General features: G+C 36.7%; 1 protein-coding gene across 10 annotated transcripts in view; it reads right to left on the reverse strand.

Moving 5' to 3' along the window:
• Positions 1 to 18918, reverse strand: part of FAM172A (family with sequence similarity 172 member A) — a 415825-nt gene that overhangs the window by 148518 nt on the left and 248389 nt on the right. For 8 of the 10 annotated variants that reach the window (XM_013994983.2, XM_013994986.2, XM_013994989.2 and 5 more), the window contains one exon: positions 5438 to 5554. The exons of the other annotated variants lie outside the window; for them this stretch is intronic. In XM_013994983.2, coding sequence (XP_013850437.2) covers positions 5438 to 5554 — 117 coding nt within the window. The remainder of the gene's footprint in view (positions 1 to 5437; positions 5555 to 18918) is intronic. 10 annotated transcript variants of the gene reach the window in all.

Consider the following 18918-nt stretch of genomic DNA (forward strand, 5'->3'; position numbering starts at 1 on the left):
TTTTTATCTACGCACATATTTATTAGGCTTTGATCTCTCCTAAAAATAGGATAGAAAGGAAACACCCTATAGTCAAAGTGAATATGTCCAAAAGTTCCCCAGAATGACAAAGTACTGGTGTAAGATTGTAAAGGTTTGATACCATAAGTTGACGTACACATGTGGTGTGTGCATGTTTGTATGACATTTTTACCCCACTGGGAAAACTAGAGAGAGAAAAGGGCAAAAGGAAATATGTTGGCCATATGAAAGAGCATAATGAAATAAAATAATGTAAACAAACTGGGAAATACAGGTAAAGAAGGAAATATGAGAAAGACATACAGCCATTACATATGGCTATATGATACATTCAGATACATTTCAATCTATCTGAAATTCCATCTTATCAAATGTAACTCCTTATTCTGATATGAGTTTCTATAATTAGAAACCAAATCTCTTTCCGTTGTTTTTCTAATGCTTGTTTTATCCCTTTTCTCAGTGCCCCAACTTGCACCCTATCCAGTTCTTCAGCTGAGCTGAACATTAGCGTAAGTGTCTTGGGTGATGACAGAAGCAGCCCACTAGGAAAGCCTTATCTAAACTCAAATCATGCTGGGGCATATTCCAGGCCCCAGAGATCATATTCTCAGATACCCCAAGCAGACAACATGCTGGATTAAAGGTACCAACAGAGCTGGACATGAGCCTCAGACCAGCCCTGCCCCATTCCAACAAACAAGCAGAGAGAAAGAAGCCTCTGGCTAGAGCCAGCAAATTGGGATGGATCCTTCTTTTATTCTGAAATTATGACTCTACAGGTTTTTGTGGTTATAAATTGTCTTTGTGAAATCCAAAAGTTTGGGAACTGTTAATAGAGACTAGAAGCGCCCATAGGCCACAGTGACTGCCTTCGACATTTAAACCAAGGGTGGACAATATTCAGTGTAGACAGAAAATGAAGTATTATATCTTCAGTAGTATTCCTGTGCAAGGTATTTGGAAGTATTTCCCCTGGTTGAATGAGATTTTTACTCATTTTTATTTCGTTTGTGCGAGCTGGAAATCATCCATGTCTTACAGGTTGATCTTTAATATGGAAGGCATTGTGTCCTCAGACAGGAACAACTACCATTTACCAGGTTGTGTTTCCAGGACTGATATTTAGAACTGAGTGGTGACAGGTAATGGTTCATGACTATTGTATAGAATCACACATCTGGCTTGGCTGGAGCCTTTCAGAGGCCAGGGGTATGTCAAAAAATGACATATGCCCACTTAGTCTTTTTTTTCTTTTAAATAAAAACTATATATTTAAGTTGTACAACATGATGATTTGATATATATATATATGCATACACACACACATAGTGAAATTATTACCACAGTCAAGCTGATTAACATTTGTTCTCCTTACATAGTTGACATTTTTCTGTATGTGTGGTTAGAGAACCTGAAATCTATTCTCTTAGCAAATTTCCAGCATTCAAAACAGTATTATTAAATATAGTTACCATGCTATACCTTGTGTGCAACTACAAATTTTGACCAGTATCTCCCTGTTTCTGCCACCTTCTTGATGCTTGTAACAATGATCCTACTCTCTGCTTCCGTGTATTTGACTTTTTTAGATTCTACGTTTAAGTGAGATCATGTATGTTTTTTATCTCTGTGACTAGCTCATTTCACTGAGCATGATGTCCTTCGGGTTCATCCCTACCCACTCAGCCTTTACAGGCCTGGACCCTGAGGTAAGAAGTTCCCTTCAGGGACTGCCTTTGGTTACTTTTTACCTTTCCTCATGAGGCTGGCTTAGTATGTATGCTTGGTTTTCTGAGTGGGAGTAGATTTTGCTTGGAATCACTGCCAAAAGCAGCCCTCTGACATTCTTTCTTTAAGAAGTTATTTTTAAATTATAAAATTAATATAAGAATATATTACTTAACCTTCTGAGTGCTAAAATCAGGTTTTTATAGTAAGAGTATACTTAACATCAATAACTTTACCATATTAAATAAGTTTACTAAAAACAACCACCCCCCGCCCCCCATTTTACTTATTTGTAGTATAATAAGAATGACTAGGCAATTTTTACCATTGTCCTACTTCAAATTTTAAAGCTATGTTTGGTGGAATAGTGGAGCCCATCATCAAGAGGCCAAAAGCACTAAGGCTTCACCTTCAACTAGACTGCTATTTTCATGGACAACTTTCCAGTTTAGCTAAGGTGTTTTTCTTGGGCGGGATATTTGCAAAACCTCTCAGTTTTTGGAGTTCTCCTGAAGTGCAGTGGGTTAAGGATTTGGCATCGTCACTACAGCGGCTTGGGTCACTGCTGTGGTGCCAGTTCAATCCCTGGCCTAGGAACTTCTGCATGCTGTGGGCGCGGCCAAAAACAAAACAAAAAACCCTCTCACTTTTTAAGCTGATTTCAGATGGAGCTGGAGTCTGAGGTGGTACGGCAGTGGGATGTTGAGGGACAAAACAGTTACCCTATACACCCTTCTTCCAACACTTGTGCTCAAGACAACAGCCCTTTCTAATCACTGAATCCAGGCTTGTTTGCTTTTCCTGATTTCAAGGAGTCATGCAGCGTGGACAGGGATTAAAAAGGAGAAAGATGAGGGGACAGAGTTTCATCCTCAGTGTTGGGAAATACTGGACTCTAATCCTGCCAGACCACAGTGAATTCTCCACTAGGGGATCACACACTGAGGTGAGTTCTTACAAGGATTTCTGACATACACTTCTACAGTCTCCTTTTTTGTTCTTGTTTTAGGGGAGAGCTCTGAGGAAGGATAATTTCAAAGCTCCATCAACAAGGATCTAATAATTTTATCTCTGGGATCTTATAACATTTTCTATAATAATATATTTCATTTCTCAATGTAGTACCATTTGCTTCAAAGGAGTTTTTCTTCCTGGTTATTACCTCTGATTCTTACAATAGTTCATCAAGTAGATTAAAAAGAAATTATTATCTCTAATTCACAATTATGAAGCAGGCCCAGAAAGATGTACCGGCTTTCCTAAGACAAGAAGTCTTGCCAGAGCACCTGGTAGATCATGCTAGCTCCATAATTTACCTAGTTAGCAACTGAGCCAGAATCATAATCAAAACTCAGTTCTCTTAATTCCTTGTTCTGAATTACTTTTCTTTTGTAAGATATTTTGAATATGTAAATCATTCATGAAACAAAAGGAGGATAGTGTTCATGTATTTTATGTTATTTTGGGGGTAACAATAACAATAGCTGTGATTTAATGAATTTCTTTAAAGTGCAAATAATTGTGCTATTGCCTTACATATGATTTTCCCCAAAATGTTTGCAAAGTAGGTGTTATATTTTATGGATGAGAAAATTGAATCTCAAAGATATTAAATAACTTGCCCAGGACTACACAGCTAGGTAAGCAATTGAGATGGGGTTTAAGTTTTGGTATATGATAATATAAAACTCTTCATGTTGCTTTATGCCTAAGGCATAATCGAGGGAATTAAAAGAACTAGGTCATTTATTAAATTTTATGAAATTTTCAAAAATTTTATAAAAGCTATGCCTGCAAAAAAATAATGACAGCTTTGATTAAAGTAAGATGAATTCAACTACTGCCTATTTTAGTCAGATGAAAAAATGCACAGATTAGTGTATTCCGAGGTTTTTTGTTTTTTTTTTTTTGTCTTTTCCAGGATTGCACCCATGCCATATGGAGGTTCCCAGGCTAGGGGTCTAATCTGAGCTCTAGCCGCCGGCCTACACCACAGCCACAGCAACAGCCAGATCGGAGCCACGTCTGCGACTTATACCACAGCTCACGGCAATGATGGATCTTTAACCCAGTGAGCAAGGCCAGGGATTGAACCCAAACCTCATGGTTCCTAGTTGGATGTGTTAACCACTGAGCCACAACAGGAACTCCCACTATATTCTGAGTTTTGAAGGGGATGCCTAATTCAATCTTAGTTAGAAATACTTAAAAAAGTAAATCTAAATAAGTTTTGTTATATTCGTTACCTGGAATGAGACATGAAGAACTCCCAATTAAAAAATGATGAACAGGGATATTTTTAGTTTGGGATAAGTACTAAATTCTATATGGGTTATATGTGGGGGAAAAAAGTTACTAACAGTTCATTTATAAACCTTACAACTTATATAATGCTGGAAGCTGTTTATATATCCATTTGGACAGATGAACAGCATAAAATGTATAGGCATAAAATATACAAAATTTCTCCTGAAAAAGTTTAGGCCCTTGGAAATGATAATTAAGGATGTAGATAAATTGTGAAAGAAAGAAATATGAAAAGCAATAATGTGGTCAGAAAACACCTACATGCTAGCATAGATTAAAAAAAAAACTTTACATGTTTATAACATTATGAGGGGTAGAGTAAAAATATTTTGGATTTTTGCACGATGAAAGTATTTTGTAATGGGAGAAAAACAGCAACAATGAAACCAAATTGGTGATATGATAACATCACTATAGATTCATATAGCCTAGCTTTTCTATTTATTTAAAACTCTTCTCAAATATTAACTCTCTGGTCCTTACAGTGTACCATGAGGTCAGGTACAGGTTACCAGCTGTACCTATGATGAGAGGTCAGCTGAATAAAAACCTGGGTATTATATTAAAAATAACTAGAAGAAAATTAGGAAGATCAAAGAGCTCATTTGATTTACATGTATTTATATAAGTATTGATTTGATTAAACAATTGCTATAGCATGGTGTGGCTGATGTCAATTGCTTATTTATCAGAAGGGTAAATATAATAAAAATTTTTAGCTATATATCTGCGATAGGAATCAAAGAAATAATGAGCTGAAAGTTTTTTGAAAAATGGGAGCATGCTCATCAAGCCCTTGTTGGTTCTCAGGTTCACGGGCCCTTAGGAAGAGTGAAAAGCTTTCTTACCCTGAGGCTGGACCATGGCTAGTCCCTGGGTTTCTCCTTGTTCATGGGTCTAGCAAAACACTATTGTAGCTTTTTACTTCTTCTCCCTCTACTGGCAGCAGTGAGCCAATCCATTTAAGAGGGGCATATACTGCCCACATTTCAAGAAAAGGATAAGACAGTGTATATTAGGCTTCTTTCTTGTAATTGAGCAGTACCAATGCTAAACAGCTGGTGAAAAAATTAAATATCAAGGAATAAAAACCTCCTAACAGATCATGACCTTATGTGGCCTAAGTTCCTTCTATGTATATACACATACATATATTCTATAGAAAGCCAAAAACGGGGAGGAGAGCTTTCAAAAAAGTAATTGTTCTTCAGAAGGGTTTTCTATCATTATTTCAACCATATCTAGTTTTCTCTATTCCCTCTAAATGTTCTGCCTCTAGAAAGGGAGTTTGGGGTGGGAGGTGATAAAAGTTGGTGGGGGCTCAAGATACAAAGGCTCACACTCATTCATCTCAGCATTGAGACAAATCCAGTCTCACCTCTCTCATCCATTCTCGAATCGTTTTGCCAGCTTCTTGATGCCACACATTGTGAACAGAGTCTGTCAACGCCACAGCAGTCACCTTACTTTTCACATCTGCTTCTCGTTGAATCATCTGTTTTCAAAAAGGAAAGTAAAATATTGGCCATAATTTTTTCCCCTTCTGTGTGTGCAACCTGCTTAGTCATAGGTAATAATAATATTATATTAAAACTGAAAAAGCAAAATGCATCTCTTGTTTAAAGTTACTCTTTTCTACTCTGAACACATGCCCTATTCTTGTCCAGAGATGTAAAAAGACCTAATATTTTCTTTTAAAAAGATAATACCACTTAAGGCTTAGAACCACGCAGCTCTATTATTTTCCATGTGGTTTGACAATTCAAGGATTAAAGGGATCACAGGGGAAAAAAGGAGGAATCCCTGAGGGTTTCTTTTACAAGTTTCTTCAGCACTTCCAATTCAGTCCTTCAGGGAAGTTAGTACCTGGGGTTCACTGTTAGCTGCTTAGGACTAACTTCTGCTAATTTTCAGGAGATGGCACATCAGTAAAGAAAGACATCTTGCTTTAACTTCCCCAATTTAACCAGCCTACTCTTCACCATTGCCTTGTCATTCCTTGGTGTTATAAATGCCCACAAAGATTGTTCTCTTCAAAGCCTATCAATGTCGTTTTGCTTTCTAACATACTTCTTTATGCTGAAAAATGACTACACTTTACCTTCTTTCTATAGAATGGTATTTCTATAAAATGAAATGATTCTAAAACTTTAAAAAAGAGCTACTTGGCTTGAAGAAACTGAAAAATTCATCAGTGGTTTTCAAGATACAGAAACTGGGAAATAATAGTTCTAGATTAAAAGAATCATAAATTTTCTAACACTAGTGACTCATCTGACACAAAAGATATAAGAAAGCTTAATTAAAAAATAAGTTAAAATACAGTATCTAGTAGCCTTAAATTTCATAGCCATGTCCCTGCTATTCTTTGCATCAAATATCTTTTCTCCTTCAAAAAAAGAGCAATTTTTCTATCATTTGCTATTAATTTGTCTATCAAAAATATACTACTGCACTAAAAAAAAGGAAGTTGGGGGGAGAATTCTGAATGGTAATGAAAGCTCACAGAAAACATGGCAAGTCATGCTTCTGATACCAAATGATGCCTCTTGGCATTCTGAATTAAAAATGTCTCTCTCTTAAATTTCTTTAAACCCTGCATATGCACATCCCCTTTCACTGAGCATTACCTAAGGGGAATCTAATTCACTGTTAATGCTGCCTCAGCAGTTCTGCACCTTGAATCTTTGTGCCTTGTGTTTTCTGCTTATATAACGTGGAAATCTTAAAAATCAATGTTGGTTATCAGCATCATAATATTACTGCAAAAAGTCACCTGGCAATACTAATAATGTTTTTAAAGCATAAAATACTCTAATTCAATACCTCACATTCATTATTAAGTAGTTTGCCACCTGCCTCCAGATTTTATTTTAAAAATAGATTCTCTTTTGATCACATTGGTACTAGAACATAAAAATTTAAACTAGCATTGGATAATAAACCTCCAAATACCATAATAGTGAATCCACTTAGCTCATGAACTTACATGTCCTTATTCTCATTTTCTAAACAGGAATACTTTCAGAGATCTAGAACGAATGTTGCTGAAGTTACAAAATAAGAACTCTTCTGGTATTCTAAGAATATGTCTGCATTTAAAAATATTTGCCCTGAATTTTGTTTTGGTTGTTGTTAACACATGCTGACTTAAATTTAAGGTGGTGGTGTCTGAAGACACTAAATATTGAGGCCATTTGTGAAATGATCTAAAAGTAAGAGTTGAAAAGGCTGGGAATTTAGTGCAAAAGTAGAAAATTTGGGGCTTAAAATTCTACGAGCCTTGAAAAATATACAATTGATAGATTGACTATAGAGGAAAAAAAAACTTTGTTAATCTGGCTGACATTTTACACAATGGATGGTGATGATGAGCAACTTTTCTTCACATCACATTAAATTATGTTATAATCTAGCATGATACCCCCTTACCCTGTTGTAAGTTCTTTACAGTTTAAAAAGCAATTTCATATTCTATTACTAGAGGAGCGGAATGGTCCAGCTTCAGAGGATCTCAATCAAGAACTGTTCACAAATGAACCCAAAAACAATTTCAAATATTTGACAGTTTAGGACTAGTAGAATTGTAAATTGGTGAAAATCTTAACAGTTTTGTTTTTCAGACTATTCTTCTCTGTTTTGGCCTTGCTGCAACTTAATCTGGTAGTGCTGGAACTACCTGCAACTGCCATTTCTGTCCAAAATCTCTGCCTCTTGCATTTGTTGGTGTGGCTCCTGGCTCCCCTTCTCTCCCTTACTGCTTCCCCTGGGAATAAGTACTGATGAAAAATACTGGAGAATGACAGCGGTAGGGGCAGACTGAACACAGGAAGCAACACTGCCAACAGGGACCTGCTGTATAGCACAGGGAACTCTACTCAATATTCTGTGATTATCTATGTGGGAAAAGGAGCTGTAAAAGAATGGATGTGTGTATACGTATAATTGAATCACTTTGTTGTACAGCAGAAATTATCACAACATTGTAAATCAACTATATTCAATAAAACCTAAAAAGAAAAAGAAAAAGAAAAAAAAGACTGTTGGAGTTCCCCTTTTGGCTCAATGGTAATGAACCTGACTAGTATCCATGAAGACATGGTTTTGATCGCTGGCCCTGCTTAGTAGATTAAGGATCTTGTATTGGCATGAGCTGTGGTGTAGGTTTCAGAGATAGATCTTAGAGGAAACAGAGCTAAAGCAAGGAATGGATGGAGGTGCAGCTGGGCAGAAAAATAATTTCTATAATAGTTCACAATAGAAGACTGTGATGGTCTGGAAAACCCAGAAATCTGAAAAGAAAGAAGGTATAAGACCAAAGTCCTAGTATATGTCAACCTAAGGTGGAGATGTGGCTTTCATTAGGATCTGTGGATATGAACGTTTGAAATTCTTTGCAAAATTCTGTCTGTATGTGATATGAGCATTTTTCTGGGAGAGGATGCTTAGCTTTCATTAGATTCTTTTTTAAAATTTTTATTGTTATTTTTTAAATTTTATTAAAGTATAGTTGACTTACAATGTTGTATTAATTTTAAAAATAGTAAGAGTTGTTGTTATTTTATTTTTTGGGTTTTTTTTTGTCCATGCCCATGGCATGTGGGAATTTCTGGGTCCAGGTATCAAACCTGAGCCACAGCAGCGACCTGAGTCACAGAAGTGACAATACCAGATCCTTAACCTGCTGAGTCATCAGGGAACTCCAGTAACAGCTTGTGATCTCAATGTCTCTGTGCATTCTTGAATGAGCTATGAAGTACCTGCTAAGTGATCCCTTTAAAACATTACTCTTAAGATGAATTTAACACCAATAGCAGTCTTTCAAAAAAAAAGAAGGCATTTTTTTGTTGTGGTTGTTACAATGTCTTCAATATGGTAGTATGGTATTAGGAGTTGAATAAAAGTGACAAAAATTTTTTGATACCCCAGACATCAACATCCTAAAGTTTCATGGTTTAATAGGTTATGTGTGGTAAAGTTACAATTAAAAATTGCTTGTTTTCATTTTGTGTATAATATTTGTTTATATCTGAATAGCACTTTATAAATTACAAAATGAACAGTCATTCTCATTTTACTATGAAATAATATTGAACTGTATATAAAACGTGTATCATTTAACCCCTTTTGGAGGAGAAAAATGAGTTGGAAAACTGGCTAATGGCCACACAGGTATGACTCTATATCTGTGGCCATGTAGAGTCACATAAATCGGACCTGACCATGACTTTATGTCTTGTGTTCTTTCATTTGTATTACATGAGGTCTATTTCTCAGTAATACATTATTACACTCCTACATAAATAGACTCAGTTGATTAATTCCATTTTCATATACACACTATTTCATTTACTTGGACATTTTAAAAAATGGTAAAAAAAAAAAAATCCCAATCTGTTTCAGTGAGGAATGTTGAAATTCTAAAAATCATGCTAAGATAGAAATCGGCCATGAGCAAAATGGGACTATCGACAGCATTAAAAATTATTAATATAGTTCTAAAATAAATGATGTCTCTATGATTACAGGTAAAAATTAGATGTTTCTATAAATCATATCGTTAATTTGAGAAGTAATACAAAATATCCGATGCTGTCACCTGATATTTTTGTTCCTTCTTCTTAATTTGATACAATTTATCTACTCCATCTTTGTGATAACATTTCCCACCTTAGCTTATACATAATCTGCTGTTTTCTTCATTGCATTGCATGGTTCCTGTCTGGCAAAAGTTTAGTTAATATCAAGTACTTTGAACAGAGTAAAAACATATCCCATCCATATGCAGGATCATCTTATTAAAATTATATTGTATTGTATTGTATTTTTTTTGCTTTTTAGGGTTGCACCAGTGGCATATGGAGGTTCTCAGGCTAGGGGTCAAATCGCAGCTGTAGCCACCGGCCTACGCCACAGACACAGCAACACAAGATCTGAGATGCAGGGCAACCTATGCCATGGCTCATGGCAACGCTGGATCCTTAACCCACAGAGCATGCCAGGGATTGAACTTGTACCTAATGGTTACTAGTTGGATTTGGTTCTGCTGTGCCACAATGGGAACTCCATTATTATTAAAATTTTAGATGGGGTTGAAATTGAAAGGAAAAACAAGTCCTTCTATTATTTTTTTTTCTTCTAGAATAAGAGTAAGACTGTAAACATGAAGTAACTGAAACAAATAAGACAGTTTATCTGGGTGTGAGAGTTAGTTGGCAAGATGAAAACCAGAGGCCTTCATCACTAGAGGGGTGATACGGCAGGCCAGAGTAAACAGAAGCTCCCTTTGCTCCCCTCCACCTGCATACATCCTTCCACAGGGCTGCTCCCATCTCTGCCCAGAGATCACGTAGGCCTGTTCTGTCCACCTAACCTCCCTCACTGTGCTTTCTCCAATGCCCTCAAGTGATGTACCTGCTTATTATCTTCACATGTACCTGGCCTAATCCAAATACTTCATGTCACCCTAAAAGTTCCTTAATTCCATTTTGGCACCTGCAAAATGCTTACCCTACTTTTAACAAAATTAAAACTCTACTTATAGCAAAGAAAAACACAATGACTCTTACTTCCACAAAATTAAATGAAAAAATTGCTGTCCATTGGTCTTAGCTCAGAAGAAAAGGTTTTGGAGTTCCCACTGTGGCCCAGTGAAAATGAATCTGACCAGTATCCACGAGGATGCAGGTTCGATCCCTGGCCTTGCTCAGTGGGTTAAAGGATCTGGCATTGCCATGAGCTGTGTGGTAGGTTGCAGATGCGGCTTGGATCTGGTGTTGCTGTGGCTGTAGTGTAGGACTCAACTGCAGCTCTGATTCAACCCTTAGACTGGGAACTTCCATATGCCGTGGTTGTGCCCTCCCCTCTCAAAAGATAAGCTTTTGAAGGCAGGGAAATGTTATTGTTATAGGAATTCTCTGCCATGAAATCTTTCATATCTCTACTCCAGGGCCTTGGATTTTGGAAATTATAAATCCATCCCAATATTAGATTCAGTACTCCCAACCTAAAGAAGAAATGAACCCTGAATTGAGTTTTCTTCCCCTAACCTAAAAGAAGAAATAGATAATTTTATCTTCCAACATTTGTGACCTAGCAGCCACGGCACTCAAACTAAATATGTCTTATATTTTGAAGTCCAAAGGGATGTCCTGAAAGAGCGAGTGTGGCTCAGAGCCAGGGATGTACATATATACATGCAGGGGCATATTTATATTTGCAAATATAATATATTTTAACATGTTTTTGAGGGAAATATTTTAAAGTCTTTCATCAGCAAAAGCCATAACTTTCTTTTTAAATTCTGACATGTGTTACACATATGTACTGTGAGGGTTACAGCATGTGAAGCACTTGTACAGGAAAGAATATTCTCAAAGAAAATAAAAAAACGCATGTTTCCTTCAGATTAGGATCTGACACTACTGTATGTGTATAAATCTGAGGATCATTACTACTGTGTGAGCATGAATGAATCATCACCCTGATTAATAGCACAGTTGAAGTTTGAGATGTCTTTAAAAAAATATATATATATGTATATAAATAGATTAGCTCCCTCTAGAGCTTCTTAGGATTTCAGATTAAGTCGTTTCAAAGTTTGAAAAGTATAAAAAGCTGGTACCTTTTCACATTTTCATTATGCAGACTATAATTACACTCAGTGCTTTTACTTGAGTGAAATCTTTATGTGGTTTGACAAACTGATATTTTATCATAAGCCTCTCCTATCATTTTACATTTCTGCCCTATGTCCCCTAGTGTGTGGTGCAATGTCCTCTGAGCTATCAGGCTTTTTGGGTTAAAAATGTACCCTGGGCCAAGATGACTAATCAGCCGACAATCAGGGTTTGGCAGAAAAATTTCTGTTAATGTCTTCCTGAAGATTCTTTTGTATAAGTTGATCCTGGTAGCATGCTACCCACAGAACAAATACCTTTGATGCAACACTGAAACCTTGGTTCTGTCACCCAAGGCTTCTGAAGCACTTCTAGTCATCATAATGAAATACACACACTTTGGGAGATGAAAATATGAAGACTAAACTACCCGGCAGGAAATTCAGACAAGTATGACATTCAGCACTCACATGTTACAGTTCACACTTCTCATCTGCATTCACTATTTTTTCTTTCTTTCTTTCTTTTTTTTTTTTGAAGGTAGAAGCTTTCAAGTAAGCAGTCTTCATAAGGAGTACTGCGGTTAGGTTCAAGGACCATGGAGTCAGATTCCCTGGGTTCAAATTCCTGCTCTGCCACTTCTGGTAGTAACACCTTGAGTGAACTATTTTAACTTTTTCTATGTCTCTATTTCACCACAGGTAAAAGGAAGATGATAAATACATCCAAGTCATAGAGTTATTATAACGAGAAATGAACGATACAAAGCAACTAGCAGAGGACCTGACACATAGAACACAATTATCATAGCTGATCCTACAGAAACACACAATGCAAACTACTCCATGTATGTAAACTAGTACATTTTCCTCTCTCAATGTAGAAGGTAACAGAAACTTAACTCAGAATGCATTTAATGACATTATTTTTCAAAGAGCCATAGATCCATAAAGGAAAAAAAAATTATGAAGGGCTGCTTTTTCCTTAAGAGTGTGTGGTTCAATAGTTCTAAAACCACCTGGTCAGAGAAGTAGAAAGATCTGATTATTGTGTCTGTTTAAAATCCCACAGTCAGAATACTAGACCAGTAATAGCACCATGCACTTGAAAATTAAAACAGAATTGTTGAAGTACTACGGAAACTTCACTTTCAGGGCATCAGTGAATTCTTTCAGAATTATTTGGGCTGGCAACAAAGCATGGAGCCATGGTTTAGCAGTGCCAAGCTGGCAGAGTCTCTTTACCACTCTTTTCTACACAGAAGAGAGTGTAGCTGACTATATTTTAAAAAAGATAATCACAGAGATATGAAATATGTCCAGAGGAAGGCAGTATAGTGTTGTAGTTAAAAGTATGCATAGGCTTTGGAGTAAGATATCCTTAAATTTTTATTGTTGGTTAATCATTATAAGAACACAAAAGTGGGGATAACAATAAAATTATTACTAATCAAAACTAATCACTATAAGAATAACAAAAATGGGAGTCACATCACAGGGTGGCTGAAGGCTAAAGGAGATAAGGCATGTAAGCAATCAATACTGTCAGCTACTATTATTATTACATTGACATTTATTTTTAATTTCTAAAAGGTATCCTTTTAGATATGGTATCTATGTACTTTTCAGTCACATCAACATTTACACTGATAGTGCAGCAGTTAAGAAGTATCATACAATTACTACACCCACCTCCACTCCTTATATAAAGTGATTTGGGCTTGCTTAAATGTTTTTAAAGGAAATAATTAGGTATAAATAGGATAACAACACATCCCAGATAGCCCAGGACAGCCCCAGTTTATGCCTATTGACTTGATAAAATTATTAATAGCGTCCCCTTTCACTGCTAAAAGTGCTTTGGTTTGGATGGTAAATTATAGACAGTATATGCAATACTGAAGTTAAATGTTGCTCTAGAAAATGAATGAATCTTTGTGAATGCTTAGCCATTTAAGCATATATTCAAAACCTAGAGAGTTGTCTCACACACACATCATGTAGGAAAACATACAAGAAATATTTCTCAAAGTTCCTAAGTTCAAAACTTAAGGGCAAGCCTCAGTGCTGCAGGGGCCCCTCACAGATGGACACGCAGCCTCACACCCTGGGTAAGTAAACATGGCCAGCTGGAGCTCCACTGTAGCAACAGGATAAGACAACATTCCCTTTTCCTGTGCTTTGAAGCCCTATCTTCAATTCTTACAACCTTTGTCTCATTTCAGGAAGGAAAAGTCTCTCCACAGGCAAGAACCCCAAGGGATAGGGTATGTAAACTGAAACTTCTTGGGTCACATGCATTTATGAAGATAAGTCTCTAGCCACCAGTTAGAGAATGGCAAGTTATGATTTATTATTGCAGGCAGCCAGAAGAGAGCAGTAATAACTTCCTTTTCCTTTCCTACATAGACCATGCTGCCACGTGCACACTCCTTCCACAACAAAAAAGCATGCGTAAGGTAGGTTGAGCAGAAAAAGAAAAAGAAAAACAAACAAACAAAACCAAACAAATATTAATTGATTGACAATCTGGGAGTTGGGAAAGAAGACCAGTGCCTTACAAAAATACAAGATGTGAGAAAAAAAGCAACAGTTTGAGAAACTTCCTTTACTAATCACAAAGACAGCAAGTTAATTGCAAGAAAAAAAAAAAAAAAGGTCACAAATTAAAAAAACACTGTAAGGGTTCATCATGGTGACTTATTTGATTAAACTGTTTCATGATGCAGGGTTATATCTTCCCAAGTAGGGAAGATATAAAACATAGATTTGACAATTACAATGAATATATATGAAGTGGATATATGATAACAGTGTAAGTAAGGACTAAAAATATTGCCAGTCTAAAAAACTAAGGCAGGCTTAGCAAAGGAGATGTTCAAATGATGAACAATATATAATATTAAATGGAAAAATGAAAAAACTTGTTAAAACTTTATAAATGTACTACATACCAAGAAATATTTCTGACGCAAATAAGTAAAAAGAATGTTCACAATATTCAGTTTAAAAATCACTTATGAGATTTTATTAATTGGTATATACTAGAAATACTTATATATATACATATATATATATACACACACATATAGATCAGAGAGAGCGAGAGAATCTGTCAGTCATTAAATGGTTTAAAAACTTGTGGCAAAAGACTTCATTAGGTTCAGCAGAGGCAGGCATATACATTCAGCTGGGAGAAGGTTAATATATTTAAGTTTTTAAAGCATAACATTTTCTTTAGGTCTGGGAAAAAGAAAGATAAAGGGGATAATTTCCTACTACAAAGACATATACTAGATAATCAGAGTGTAGGGGATCATGTTATGTAACATATTTCTCTTAAAAGCCTTTGCATTAAGTATGAGGTGGTGGGTATATTGATTGGCTCAGCAGTGATAAACATGTCACAATGTATACAGATGTTAGGGTCATGGGGTTGTCTGCCTTAAATTTAAACCAGTTTTAATTGTCAATCATACCTCACTAAATCTGGGGGAAAAAATCTTAACACTGAATTTCCACATAGAGCTTTGGTATATTTGAAATTTTATCAAAGTTTTTAAAGTTATTCTATAAATTTAACAATATTTTAATAAAAAATACAGGTTCTAATTACCTGTATTGTTTTCAATATATTTTAAAGACTGGGAGTTCCCATTGTGGCTCAGTGGTTAAAGAATCCGACTAGGAACCATGAGGTTGCAGGTTCGATCCCTGGCCTAGCTCAGTGGGTTAAGGATCCAGTGTTGCCTTGAGCTGTGGTGTAGGTCGCATATGCAGCTTGGATCCCGAGTTGCTGTGGCTGTGGTGTAGGCCAGCAGCTACAGCTCTGATTAGACCCCTAGCCTGGGAACCTCCATATGCCATGGGTGTGGCACTAGAAAATAGAAGGAAAAAAAAAAAAGACTGTATACTCCATTATCTGTCATAAACAAGGGGGGGTTGATATTCTAATTTATTAACTATTCTAGGTACAACATTATCACCATTACACTGAGAAAGATGTGCTTTCTTTTTTGGCCTCACCTGTAGCATGCTAAAGTTCTTGGGCCAGGGATCGAACTCATGCCACAGCAGTGACCCAAGCTGCTGAAGTGACAATGGCAGATCCTCAATCCACTACACCACAAAAGGACTCCTAGCAAGATATGATCCTCGAACTTTGGGAAGAACTCACAATTTAGGAAGGAAGGCAGGTTCAGATAAATTCTACAGAGTTTTTTTTTTTTTCTTTTTTTGGGGAGAGGGGCCACACCTGTGGCATATGGAAGTTTCCAGGTAGGGGTTGAAGATGAGCTCCAGGTGCTGGCTACACCACAGCACAGCAATGCTGGATCTGAGCTGTGTCTGCGACCTATACCACAGCCCACAACAATGCTGGATCCTTAACCCACTGAGCAAGACCAGGGATCAAACCCGCATCCTCATGGATACTAGTTGGGCTCGTTACCACTGAGCCAAATGGGAACTTCCTATAGAGATTCTTAATATTCTGAGTATTTATATACAGATTATCTCATTAGATAGGACAATTTCTTTTTAAATAGACTGTGAGTTGAGGGATTATGGACTTTGTTTTTTTATAGATGAGGAAATTGATGCTTAAGAAAGTGACTTGCCCATACACAGACTTAATGTGTGACTCAGTAGATATGTTAACTCTAAGACCCATGTCTTCATACCACGGCTATCTGCATATAAGATCCTGAAATACTTATTATACTGGTTAATGATTTATTCACTATCTTTTGCACTGAAATGCAGGCTCCAAGAGGGAAGGACAGTATTTGCCAGGCCAATACCAAGTCTCTTTCCCCTCACAGTGACTGATGCATAATAGTTTAGGCATGCCCAGCTAGCTCAGTTAGGAGAGCATGAGACTCTTAATCTCAGGGTTATGGATTTGAGCCCCACATTGGGTGTAAGGTGTATTTTGTTCTCAGTCTAATGAAGATTGGTTGTGCCAAAACACTCCTCCTGACTTTCTTCAGGAAAAATAAATCCTGTACAAGAAAAACAACAACAAAAAAATAGGTGCTCAAAAATTATTTGTAGAATGAATGGACGTGCTATTTATAGAAATTAAATAGATTAGTGAAAGGGATGGTTAGGAAATTAGAGCAATGCCTGGTTTGGCATATTTAGAAATAGACTATCCTGTAGGTTAGATCCCCCAGGAAACAAGACTCTGAGATGGAATTTAGCATGCAGAATGTTACAAAGGAGTGCCTTTAAGATTAACAGCTGAGGAAGGGAGGGGAACAAAGCAGGAATAGTCTGAGAGAAGTCGAGGTAGGATGCAGGCACAAGAGAGCCTTGCACGACCCTGGGGAACTCTGGACTTAAAATGACCTTCCAGAATCATCCCAAGTTGGGCTCTGATGGCTTGGTCCTTCATCTCCCACACTGTTCCATCTTTGAATATGGACCAGCACAACAGTCAAGGCAATCCCTGAAGGGCCCGAGAGCTGAAGGCAGTCTGTGGAAGGCACTCCCAGGTCTTTGGGGCAACAAGTACCTTACTGAAAGAGCTATTGTACAATGTCTACCACAGGCCATAAATGAAATTAAGCATTAGCGTTGTCCATTCAAATTGTCCTTCTAGTATGCCTAGCACTCTACTGTCGTATTTGTATATACAAGCTTACATTACGATTTAACTGATATCTATGAGGTCAAATTTATTTTAGATTTTAGGTCTCACAATCTAATTCTCTATTATTTACCCCATCAAATTTGCATTATACCCTAATTAAAGATTATAAAGGGAAAGATACAAAATTAAAAGACAGAGAAGCATTGACTGTTACAAAGTATAAAGAAATCAGGAGTTCCCAAAGTGGCTCAGCAGAAATGAATCTGACTAGCATCCATGAGGACACAGGTTAGATCCCTGACCTTGCTCAGGAGGTTAAGGATCTGGTATTGTTGTGAGCTGTGGTGTATGTTGCAGATGCAGCTTGGATCCAGCATTGCTGTGGCTGTGGTGTAGGCCGGCAGCTATAGCTCTGATTTGACCCCTAGCCAGGAACCTCCATACGCCACAAGTATGGCCCTAAAAAGACAAAAATAAAATAAAAATAAAAAGTATAAAGAAATCAAAATCACAAATTTCAAAAGTTATAAGTCCATTGGAGAATAATTTGATTTTCTGAATTTCAAATGAAATGTATATGGTAGATAAAGCAAGTTACACTTGTGATTTCAAACTAGGAGTTATAAAATAACTCCAAACTTCAAATAAAGTATGAACCCATTATTACTTAATGTCTGCCATGATACACTTACACCTGGTGTTGGGAGGGAAAAAGGCAAGGTGAGCGTGCAGAGATCTCATCAGTAAAGTAGCTTTTCAGATCTTAGCTTTTATTTCCTATGATAAAAGGAAAATAAACACTGAGCTGTATAAATTTTCAGACTAAAGACATTTAAGATTTTTATTCTTTTCCAGATCTTATCTACTTTATGCCATCAGATGCTCCTGATTTTTCGCCCCTAGAATCAGAGTAATCTTTATTTGATCATATTTCTTAAAATGTCAGCTTGGATTTATGCAGAAATGGTATGAGACTGATCTATTTTGCATATAGTAGGGGGAGGGTCTTACTTTTATATTCTAGGGTAGGCACTGACCCATTTGATAGTAAAGAAAAACCACTGAAATGTTTTAAAAACAGAATGTGCTAATCAATTGTGGGTCATTAGAGCTGCCAAACATTGACACCCATCTTTAAATGGGAAAGTGACATCACTGTAATAAGTGTAAGTCACAGGCTTCCTACGTTGTTTCAAAATATTTGAACAAGGATCTCCAGATGGCTTTTCCACCTTGGAACTTATGTTAAATACCTGGAGCTTGTGTGTCTGCTTCAACATCCAACTGAATACTACTGCTGCAAGAAATTTCTATTCAACTAACTCCTTACAAATGCACACTGCACTGACCAACAAAGGTATTCTAACTTAATTCCTTTAAGTTAGAATTTTAAACTATGATTCTGGCGATATGCTGGACTCATTTTTCCTATGAAAGCACATCTCACATTTCTGAAATGATAAAAGTCTATGGCATAAATGGTTTGAAATATGTTCAACTGAGGTAGACTTTTTAAAACTGTATTTACTGCACAAAACCATATATACATTGGGTGGAAGAAAACATGGGGTTGGAATGAAAGTAGCTATTTACCTCTATGCCTATGGCCATGTCTTCATTTCACAGATAGAAAACATGTACATAT

The sequence above is a fragment of the Sus scrofa genome, chromosome 2, assembly GCF_000003025.6.
Source record: "Sus scrofa isolate TJ Tabasco breed Duroc chromosome 2, Sscrofa11.1, whole genome shotgun sequence".
Lineage (NCBI taxonomy): Eukaryota > Metazoa > Chordata > Mammalia > Artiodactyla > Suidae > Sus > Sus scrofa.